Genomic DNA, 12170 nt, shown 5'->3' with positions numbered 1-12170 from the left:
GTTTTAAGGAGTGATTTATGCAAATTTTAATACACAGCATGCCCTAATCCGAGCAGGTTTAGGCATAAAGCTTATAACTTTTCATTTTTTACTAAAATCCTTGGTAACAGGCCAAGTCTTTGTTTTATTGTGATTTTATCTTTTCAAAGAGGGATGATTCAACTCTTTAGGTTAACACTTGGGGTGGCCTGAAAAGGCATTGTCAGAAAATCTTGCTTAAATCATGCTAGGTGTTCATAGTAATGATCAAAATATGGTATAATTTTTTACATTTTCAAACAAAAGTCTTTTCAGAAATGAATTCTGAAAAAAATTATATAAAATAACAAAAGTATTATAACTCATTTGGGGTTCACATCACTGCTTAAACAGACCTGCTAAAGCCTCGAAGGGTTATGGGTAGCAACAGAGAGAGAGGATAAAGATCAAAGCATGGAAAAGTAAGACGGACTGATTCAATAAACATAATGGAGAAACATAAGAGATCAAATACAAGATGAAAAAACTATCAAAGATATCAATGGGGTGAAAAAAGAATTCAAAACACATCAGCACATTTCCGATACTAAATTAGATAGATAGATAGATAGATAGATAGATAGATAGATAGATAGATAGATAGATAGATAGATAGATAGATACGTTTTTTTCATAAAATACAATTATGATGAGCCACACTACAAGAATCCCTCTGGCATTGGCGAAGATGGCCATTTATTAGAGATTTGCATTGATATGGAGTTTTTGTTACATTTTGCTTTCATTTTGCTTTCCTCCCCCCCAACTCTTTGCTTGCTCAGGACAAGAGCTGAGATAATAAAACCAAATAAAAGCAGAAGTAGAAAACAGCAAACAACTAAGTTGCACAGAAGTGGGAAAGGAGCGATACGATGCGATTCGGCCCTTTCGGAACGCCTCAAAAGTGCTCAAGTCTTTCGTTCGTTCATCTCGCCAGCCCCCAACGTAGACCTGCTATTATAAATACAATCTGTGATCATGTCGGCGAGAGGAAGGAAGGAAAGGAGAAGAGGGGGTCAGAAGGGGAGGGAGAGGAGGTGGGGGCACTTTTAAAGCAAAAAAAAAAAAAGCTGCCCGGTGGCTGTTGCGAAACGTGCACGTTTGCGAGCCGCAAAAGGGAAGATAACTTTAAAAACAATTTTCTTATTTTTGTTTCCTTGAGGCAGTTCTCTAAAAGTTTTTCCCAGAGCCTTTGAAGCTTTTAGAGCGCAGAGAGAGAAAGCTAAGAGGCCATCACAACAGAGCAAAGTGCCACCGCATTGCTCGTCCCAACAGCCCTTAAAAGTTGTGCCTAAACTTACCTGATTGTGTCTGTCTGTGTGTGTTTTGGAACGAGAGTTTTGTCTGTCTTCCTGTCCCTCTATCGGCTTCACTGTCAAACAGCCTGCTAGATCTCTTGTGTTTTGCGGGGATTAGCTAACAATCATTGGCTAACGTAGATCTTCAAAGCACTACAGCACTACGGCAGTCAGTGTTCCAGCCCAGCCCGGCGCAGAGTTGAACACAGCTCAGCCACAAAACACGTTTGTTTTTTTTAAAGAACTTTTCTCGAGTATTTTTTTTTGAAGATCAGTTTTATGTTCCCTGAAAAGATTCGATTAGCCCGAAGCCTTGACACAATGGTTTGGAACCAAAAGTCTGCTAACAATCCTGAATGGTGCTTCCTGCCGGCTGAGCTGTGAAAAACTGACCTGAGCTCAGTTCCAGAGAAGAAGACTGAAGAAAACCAACAACCAATCAGCAACCAGCTCTCACTGGCAAGGCCGGGCAACGAGGCCAACCGGTGCGCAGCGACCACTTTCACTCTGGCACCCATCCCAAAGCACATCACATTGACTCACCAATGATTTCCTTCTTCTGTTTTTTTTTTTAACTTTGGTTATATATATGTTTAGTTGGATTTTGTTTTTTTACATTTTGGTTTTGATTTCCAATAATAAAATATTGATCTTAGTATGACAATAAGTCCTTACTTTAAAATCAAAGTTGAAAAAAAAATATGGAAAGGCCGGGCACCCACTCCCCAAAAGCAGTCTGGGAATGAGACATTGTGGCCCACACTAGAACCCAGCTGACTCTGAAGCACTTTGGCGACTCCTCCCTCCCCCTGGCCCCCTTATCTGTAAGTACCAGAGTGAGAAGAGACCGGGTGAGAGGAGGAGAAGGAGGAAGAAGAGGAGGAGCAGGAGGAGGGGAAGACAGCTACGGACGGGATACGGACGGAGACACACACACACAGAAAAAGAACGGACACACGGACAGAGACAGACAAAAAAAAAGACAAAAAAAGAAATAGAGAAACACAGACAGACAAACAGACAGATGGATAGTGTAACACAGACCGACAAGAGCCAACGTAAAAACGCATGACCTGACACAACCTGGGGAAGACAGTGACAACAACAAGGAAATAACAACAACAGGACCACGCACTGTGAAGTTTGACCTTTACACCCCGCTCTGACCCTATGACACACTCTCTCTGGGGGTTATGACACACTGTGGGTGTAAGGAGGAAAGTCATATCTCTTTCACGCACACAAGCAGCCCTAATGAACGTAACATAGAGGCGTGCGTTTGATCAGACAGTCATGCCAGAACACTCTTAGACACTATTGAGTAATAACTTCAGCAACATTGTGCCTTTACATGGAATGCGATGTGTACCTATGGCAGTTTATTTGTGTCACATTTCTGAGCACGAGATGGGACAAAAAGTCACCACGCAAAGAATAAGTGAATGTGAACATCAAAACAACCTCCCTTCCATGCTAACGTATGCATTTGCATGTTGGCTGTTATCCACATAAGGGTTGGTGCAATACACCTGTACTGACAATAACCAGTATCTCCACAAAATAAAATACTGTTGATATTGTTTAAATAATCTCTAGACATAGTTTATTTTGTATTTTGAGTGTAATTAATTTGTGAAAAATTAGACAAAATGGACAATAAACTTGACTGATAGCATTCTTATTATTATTTTTAGATATTAGCCCACACAACACATTCTCGCTCCCATCTCGTTAACTGGGCCCAACTATCTAGTATAATAAACCTTGTTTATTATACTAGATAGTTGGACCCAGTTAACGACTACTTGTCGTTAACTGGGTCCAACTTGTTTACTTGTTTAAAAAACCCACTTGGTTAAGCTTACAAAAAGATTGTGGTTGGGGTTAGAAAGTCTACATAACTGCTGTTTGTAGAGTAGGTAACAAAAGTATGGTGAAATAAGTCAACGCTGGTTGAAATTGAATTGTTTATATTAATAATTATTATTATTTGATAATAATGATAAACAACTGATGATATTTCTGGACTAAAAACAACAATATCGTTCTGACGTTCTGAAAATGTCCCATTGCATACCCAAAAATGAAGCACAAATGCAACACCCTAAAAAGCTGTATGGATATGTAATTTGTATCTTCTGTATGTATTGTTGATCGGCTTTATGCTTTATTCCTTTGACAAGGTGTAATTAATGAAGAATCAATAAGTGAGCTAATAAGTGGTGTTCCATTGATCAAACGTAGTGAAAATATATCCTACATACAGTTGACACACCATGCATATGCCCCTCCCCCACTCTTCCCAAACCATCCACCCACCCAACATACCGTTATCATTGTTTTGTTGCACAATAGAATTAGAAGCTTTACAATAAGAAGCAACCTGCATGCACCTGTATACATTCAACTTGTGTGTGTGTGTGTGTGTGTGTGTGTGTGTGTGTGTGTGTGTGTGTGTGTGTGTGTGTGTGTGTGTGTGTGTGTGTGTGTGTGTGTGTGTCTTCATATTGTCTGGCCCGATCTTGATGTTCTTGATGACTCTAATCTACTTTACTTCAACATCTCAGAGGGATTTCATGTAGGTTAGTTGGGTTCATTTAATCCCGACCAAGGTAAAAAAAATAAAAAATAAAAAAAGAACACTATTATTATTATTATTATTATTATTATTATTATTATTATTATTATTATTATTATTATTATTATTATTAATTGGCTGCATTGTATGATATCTTTCTGTCTCGTCTAGTAGAGTCCAGTTGGATTAAATTTTAATTTAATCTGACTTAACCTTGTGATAACCTTGTTTACGACTCCTTCTGATCAAATGTAATATGATATAATCTAGTATAGTCACGTCCAATTGAACCTCGACTAGGTTCAAACAAGCCCTCAAAACACACCTCTTCCAACTTGCTTTCACCTGATAAACCTCTGCACTCTGCCCCACGCAGCCTCTTCTGTTTACTTCTCATTATTTCTTTATTACCTTACATATTTTGTTGTTTGTTTTTGTTTGGTCTTGTCTTCACCTTCGTGTTCTGTTGCGTCTGTTATTGTCTATTGTGTAAAGCGTTTTTGTGTACTATGAAAAGCGCTAAATAAATTCAAACTATTATTATTATTATTAGTAGTAGTAGTATAGTCTAAATCTAATCTTATATAAAATTGGATGCAATATAATGTTGTAAAATCTAGTCTAAATTAATCTAATTCAATCTATTTCAAACTGGTCTATCTGAATCTATTCTAGTGGATTAGAATTTAGTTTCAAAACTCTAGTCTAATTCGAATCTAACTTCATCAGATGTAATCTAATTTATGATCAAATATAATTTGGTTTAATCAAATCAAAATAAATCGAATATGATCTAGTCCCGGTCTGACTGAATATATCTAGCAAAATGTAATGTAGTCTAGTCGAGCTTTCTCTTTTTGCCTTTGAAGCTAAATTTAGTCGAGTGAATCTCATCACATCCCATCTGATAATGTGTGCTGGGATCTAATCTAGTGAAGTCTATTATTTATTATAATATACATAGTATAATTTAAACTTGCTCTAGTCTAGTTGAACGCATTTCTAATCCAATTAAATGTAATCTAATATTTTGGTTTGCACAGACAGTTTTTCAGTTCAGTAAAGTTTGCCAGTGAGTTAAGGTAGGATGCCTGACTCCTGTGTGTGGCGGTATTACCTCAGTGTTTCTACGGTTTGATCCAGGAGGAGGTGGAGTGAACACTGAACTCCTGCTTGAGCAAAGGGCCCTCTGGCTTGAACCACTCCTCTCCCAGGTAGGACGGCACACTGCTGGACTCTGAGCCGTCTGTGTGTGTGTATTTTGTGTATGTGTGTGCAAGTTGGAGGAAATAGCATATGGAGTGTATAAAGTGTTTCAGGTGAAAGGTTGGGGGTTGAAATTGGGACAAAATATGGAGATATTTTCATGTTAACAGAACAAGGTGGTAGTAGGCAAGATGATGGCAGGAAAACAGAGGAGAACAATGGGGCGAGAGAATTAGTGTTGGGTGAAGAGAGCAAAAAAGGAAGAGTTAATGAATCACAGCATGGCAAAGTGAGAAAAGAGAAACTATGGAGTGGATAGAGAGAGTGACAGACTGAGAGCGATAGACAGACAGAGCAGAACAATGAAGGAGCCTGATGTTATGACATGAGAACAGAAATGACGCTCATCCGATCTGGCTGCCCTGCCTGATCGGATTCAAGGGACCGCACATTGACACTTGATGAGTTTCATTTCAAAACAAGCCATTCCGAAGCAGATTTCGTGACATTCTGCAAGAAAGTTTCAGTCAGTGTGTGATGTAACGTTAGTGAGCGATGAGGCTAGAGACATTTTGTGTTTTTACTTAATCAAATCCCATGAAAAGACTTAAATCATTAAGTATTTTGTTCATTAAAACCTGACATTTGTTCTCATTGTGCACCATATATATATATAGAGAGAGAGAGAGAGAGAGAGAGAGAGAGAGAGAGAGAGAGAGAGAGGTGAACATAGCAGTCAGGCTTCGTAGGTCCTGTCGTTGGATGTGATGTGTATTTTATCAGCTAGATCCTCGTCCTCCACAACGGTAACAGGCTACACGCAGTAGCATCCATTTAACTGTAGCTGCAGTGAGTTTGTTCTTCGTTGTGGTGTCCATGTGTTTCTGTCAGAAGTCATCCATTCGTGTCTGGCTATGACGAGGGGGCGCAGAGTTAGCATCAGCTGTGTGCTCGGCCATCGAGTGGTGTTTCAGACTGGATAGCTACGATGATAGCTCAGTTCACAATGACAAATGGATCATTCCACTTCGGTCTTGTCAAGGGGACCACGTCATATCAGTCATTTTGCCGTATCGCGCTCACCATTCATTTCAACCCGTAACGTTAGTCTAGCTTTCAAGCGCAAATGGCGTGCCTATTGTTTTGCTTCCGGGTAAGCGCTGTCCGCCATGTTGCTCGCGAGAAAAAAAAAAAGAAAAATTATATTGCGTTAATGCCGTTAATAAAATTGACGGCGTTAAAATTGGTTTGCGTTAACGGCGTTAATAACACGCTAATCTGACAGCACTAATATATATATATATATATATATATATATATATATATATATATATATATATATATATATATATATATGTATATATGTATATATATGTATATATATATATATATACATATATATATATATATATATATATATATATGTATATATGTATATATATGTATATATATATATATATATATATATATATATATATACATATATATATAGACATATATATACATATATATATATGTATATATATATACATATATATATACATATATATATATATTACATAATAGCAACTATGTAGCAATTTCAACAAACAACAAAAAGCTTGTATTCTTTTGTCTTTTCATGGGATTTGCTGGCAGTTAAAAAATAGTATAAGCACTTTATAATAACTACACAATATTTAGCATCAGTAAAGCATGAGTAAGCACCTAATTATTAATTTATAAAGCATTGTTCCAACATGAAAGCTCATTAGTATGCAATTCATGAACACAATTTTACATGTTTTATTCTTATTATTTATAAAGTATTATAAACAGTCATGAAACGCGTAATAGTCAAGTGTATTAATCAAGAATAAAACATGTATAATTGTGTTTATGAATTGCATACTAAATGAGTTACTAATGAGTGTTCATGTTGGAACAATGCTTTATAAACAATTAATCAGGTGCTTACTCATGCTTTACTGATGCTAAATATTGTGTAGTTATTATAAAGTACAAAAAATAGAATAACACCAATTTGATCTGTGTTGCTATACCTCTTTTTATAAAAAAAAAAATCCGAAGCAAAAAGACAGAGTTTTGAAATGAAACAGTTCAGCTAAATGCACACAGTGAAACACACAGAACTGTATCAGCGATGATAAACACAGCGTACACAGAGGGCCGTCAGTCTCCTGCAAGCTGTGTTGCTGATTGACTGTTGAACCACCTCAGTGAGAAATTGCCTGCAGAATCTGATTAATTGCATTTTTTTTCTTACCAGAATACCCAAGAGAAGATAAAGCTTGTCAAGAACGGTTCCAGGAGAGTAAAGCCAGTCATTCCAAAATAAGCAGTGCTGCAGCAGCCTCTGCAGGACCTCTGCAGTACAGAAGTGGGACGAGTACCCAGAGGGGACATCCTCCACTCGTAGTTTGACGGTGTGAGTGAGAGTATCTTTGGATTAAATATCAATGCCATTGATATTTGTGATTGGTGCTCTTCGTGCAGAACGGTCTGAAGGGAGGGAGCGTTGTGGAGATTCCTGAGCCGTTTCACAAAATGATGGATGGTGAAATGTAACAAGTAATGTGTCTGTGTGTGTTGAGTCTCAGTATTCGCTCTCAGGGCTGACTATTATTTTAAAATACAACAATATGCTATTCATAGTTTGTCTGTGGTGTGTGCACCTTTACACAGTGAGGGTTTGGGGGAAGTTTATTTTGTTCGCTGCATGTGCTCATTGTTTAGTCCACGACATGTATGTATGTGTATACTTGGATATGCATGTGCTTGGAACATATTTGTCTGTTTATTACATGTGCGCATTTTTTAAATGTTTTTTTTGTGCACACCACACACACTGTCAGAATATATCAGTCAGGACCATGCATTGACCAACAGCCCACTACTGTTACTGAGGTACCACGCTACCCCCCTTGCTGCTCCTCCTCCTTCTTCTCCTCCTCCTTCTTCTTCAATCCTCCGCCTACCTCCCTCCGCCCTCGTACCTTTTCGGACATTCCCGTCTGTCGTGCGCTGGAACTCTCCAGCGCTCAGCAGGAAGCAGGCCCGGTCATGCGGGTAGCGCTCACGGCTGGTGGTGGAGCCAAGGCCCCCTGTGGCCGGGCTGCGCTCGTCTCCAAGGACCTGGTCGATAGTGGGGCAGTCCTCGTTGGCCAGGGCCGCGTTGGCTGCGGCATCGCCATTCTGCTTGGAATCTGGGAAAAGAGAGATGGAGGGTGGGGGCGAGGGGGGAAGGGATATTGAGTGTGGTGCAGGGAAAGATGTGGTGAGTAAACGTGGAAAGGACAGGAAAGAAGGAAAGTTGGCAGGAAAGGAGAGAGGGAAACAGGCGGGGAGATGGAAAGATGTGGAAGAAAATGTGTGTGGCGAGGGGTTGGGGGTAGGGGGGAGGGGAGGGGAGGTAAAGAAAGAGAAGATTAATGGTCCGGAGAAGACGAGGAGGAGGAGTATGTGGACCCATGGAGAGAAACAGGGTACGTATAAGGTTGAGAGCATAAAAGCAATACAAATGGGAAAGGGAGATAAAGAACGCAAAGGACGAGGAGGACAAGAAGGACGAGGAGGACGAGGAGGAAGGATTTGGACATGAGTAACAGAAGCGGGTAAAAAAAAATGGGAAATGGCGGGAGTGGTGAGAAACATGAACAATAAAACATGATGAGGTAAAAAGAGAATAAAAGAGGGTGAAGAGAGAATGAATAGAACAGAGACAGAACAGAGAGGGGAGAGAGGAGGTGGAGTGGGGAGGAGGGTGTAAAGGAACGTTAGTGCCTTGTGATAGCTATCCTGATCACATGACCAACACACTGCAGCAAGAGCAGGCAGCAGACACACACACATACACTCACAGCATTTAACAGCACTGAAGAAGAGAGACTAAACAAAGGAGTGGGACAAAATATATACTGCAGGCACACACACACACACACACACACACACACACACACACACACACACACACACACACACACTAAAGAGGAGATGCTGTAGCCTTCAACACAGCTGTCAAATCTAATTTCATATGATTTCCTGCCCAACAGTTACAGATACAAGCAAGAGAAATGTTCACACACAGAGACACACAAATGTCTCCACACAACAAACGAGCCAGCACGTATAAGGTGTTGTCCGAGCACATCAGAAATCAAAGGGGTTTGGTAAATGTATTATATTGTCTCAGATCATGGACCTATCAATTAAAACAGGCCATCAGAGATGAGATGACCCAGATCAATGTTTTTGGCAGGCAGAAAATACTGTATATCTATATACGCATTCCAGGATAATCTAAGCATGTCAGTTTTGATGGTAAAAACATCTGGCCGTGAGAGGGTAAAGATGGATTTGTCAAGTGAAAGTCATACGTTTTTCTTCGGCTTTCTTGTCCCATCGTAAATTAAAATCTATTTTAGTGTCCTACTCTCTAAGAAGAACGAGGACATCAGCAAGTTATTTACAGCTACAAAACTTGTTAGATACACATTGATGAGAAAATCGGAAACTCTTCACACGGTTGTATATAATTCTTCTTCTCATGACCATACGAGTAATTATTTGAGAATTTGAAACACTATAAGTAGTGAACTGAAGACGGAAATACAACACATGTCTGATAAAGAAACAAATCTTTTCTCTTCCAAGGCAGACCATGTGCAAAACAACATCCAAGCTGCAAACACATGTCCTCACTGCTCAACTACAGCATTACAACACTCTCAAATCAAATTCAAGCCCTCTTAATCACTTTCCCAGTGAAAGTGAAACCATTACTCTAAATCAGCGGTGTGCAATTAATTTTACCATGGGACAACATAAGAAATTGGGACTGTTGTGGAGGGCCGAACCAATAGACTGAACGTAATTCAATTAACTCAATATTAATGTTTTTACTTTATTTAAAAAAAAACAATTATATGGTTTTGAGTTGCAAATGGTAATAATACATGTAAGGCTATGAAAATATGTCAAAAATGTAATTATTATATTATTTTTCCAGATCCAGAGAGAACCAACATCTTCTGAGCAGGCCTCCTCATGTGTGGAAAGTTGTCTTTGACAGAAGAGTAAAAATCCGGAAGTGATACTGACTTAACTGCCTAACAATACGTGCTTTTCACGTCAATTGGCAACTTGGCAACACTGTCTGTCGGTGAGGCTGCGTAAGCGTGCATGCACATACATGAATCACTTTCAAAGTAAAAGCAGTGCATTTATGGCGTGCATCTTATTTATTTATTTTTCATTTTTGATTGAACTCACGCGGGCCGGACTGGGAGAGCCCATGTTTGTAAAATACCCAGGTCTGCTCTAAAGTTATTGTTTCTTTGGTGTATGTATATTGGTTCAAATTACATTCATGAATCAGAGGCCTTTAAATGAGTCTTAAATCAATTATCTAATTAACAGATTAGTTGATTTAAAAAAAGGCAACTATGTTGATAAATTATTATTAAGTTGATAAAGTCATTTATATAGCAAAAAACATTTGTCTTTAATGGGTTTCCAGCTTCTCGAATGTTGAGAATGTACTATTATTCTCTGTTTCATGTCATTGTTAATTGAATACATTTGGGTCTTGAGCTCGGGGTTTGATCATAGGCCTTTTTCACTCTTTTATGGGAATTTATAGACAAAACAAAAGGGCAGTGCAATTAATTTAATTTTAATTTAATTTACAATTTTTTCCTCCAAGAATAAAATTCTTATTAGATCTAGCCGCTTAATTCAAATAACTTAGAAATATGCAAAATGGTTCTCAGTGCATGACTTTTCCAAAGTCAATGAGTAAACATGTAAAACACTCAATATTGGTAATTATGCAACCCTACTGAATGAGTCATTGATTGATATAAAACAATAACCAACAGTTTTACATCACATATCTCCAGTACAAGGTTTGATCCTGGGACAAAGAGAGATATCAGGTATCTAAGTTGTACTCGAGACGAAAGTCTTGCGTAGATTTGCTTTGTCAGAATATGCGCCGTCACCACCAATGTGCTGCACTCACCTGCCCTGTTGATCTCGATGATCTCCTCCTGTGCCAGTGGGCAGTCTCCAGTGCCCATCATGCTGCCAGATCCCACCATGCCCGGCCCAAGCACATTACCCATCAACCTGTGTGGTGAGGCGGTTGCCATAGCCAGGGCATCTGGCTTGCAGTAGTTGGGGCTGCCGGGCTGTGGCGCTCGGGGGATATGCTTGTTCCTCTTCTTGGGGAGCTTCTGCTTGGCCATGGCCAGGGAGTAGTACATGCCGAAGTTGTTGACGATGACGGGTACTGGCATGGCGATGGTCAGCACACCGGCCAAGGCGCAGAGGGCACCAACCAGCATTCCTGACCATGTCTCAGGGTACATGTCCCCGTAGCCCAGCGTGGTCATGGTCACCACAGCCCACCAGAACCCAATGGGGATATTCTTGAAGTTGGTATGTTTTGCAGCTGTTGGATCGGCGGGGTCGGCACCGATGCGTTCAGCATAATAGATCATGGTAGCAAATATGAGGACGCCCAGCGCCAAGAAGATGATGAGCAGCAGGAACTCGTTGGTGCTTGCCCGCAGAGTGTGGCCCAGGACCCGTAAACCGACAAAGTGGCGGGTCAGCTTGAATATACGCAGGATACGGACAAAGCGCACCACGCGGAGGAAGCTCAGCGCGTCTTTGGCTGTTTTGGAGGACAGGCCGCTCAGCGCCACCTCCAGGTAAAAGGGCACGATGGCCACAAAGTCTATGATGTTGAGGGTGCAACGAAAGAACTCTGCTTTGTCAGGGCAGAAGACGACACGTGCCATCACCTCAATGGTGAACCAAATGACGCAGACGCCCTCCACATATGTCAGCCAGCCATCTGTGACTACCTCATACACTATCTGCAAAGTAGAAAAAAAACAAGGGTTAGTTGATTCTATAAATATTTTACTCATTCTTTTTTTTTATTCATTTGCTTATTCACAGTATATATCCAGAGGCAAGACGCCATGTTCCCCAAAAGTTGAAGATTTCCGAGCAATTCATCTTCCCCGTAACTATAGGTGTATAAAAAAAAGAGGACACGC

The 12170-nt window shown here is 39.9% G+C and overlaps 1 protein-coding gene across 1 annotated transcript in view; it reads right to left on the bottom strand.

Moving 5' to 3' along the window:
• The window catches only part of LOC137786247 (voltage-gated potassium channel KCNC1-like), a 90686-nt gene that overhangs the window by 32870 nt on the left and 45646 nt on the right, over window positions 1-12170 (bottom strand). The window contains exons 4-5 of the mRNA XM_068577989.1: window positions 11123-11984; window positions 8097-8306 (exon numbers count right to left, since the gene is read on the bottom strand). Coding sequence (XP_068434090.1) covers window positions 8097-8306; window positions 11123-11984 — 1072 coding nt within the window. The remainder of the gene's footprint in view (window positions 1-8096; window positions 8307-11122; window positions 11985-12170) is intronic.

This window comes from Clinocottus analis, unplaced genomic scaffold, assembly GCF_023055335.1.
Source record: "Clinocottus analis isolate CAN_PGR_092001 unplaced genomic scaffold, fCliAna1.0.p SCAF_16, whole genome shotgun sequence".
Taxonomy (NCBI): Eukaryota; Metazoa; Chordata; class Actinopteri; order Perciformes; family Cottidae; genus Clinocottus; species Clinocottus analis.
The sequence above is the reverse complement of the archived record's forward strand: the minus strand, read 5'-3'. Positions and strand labels throughout refer to the sequence as shown.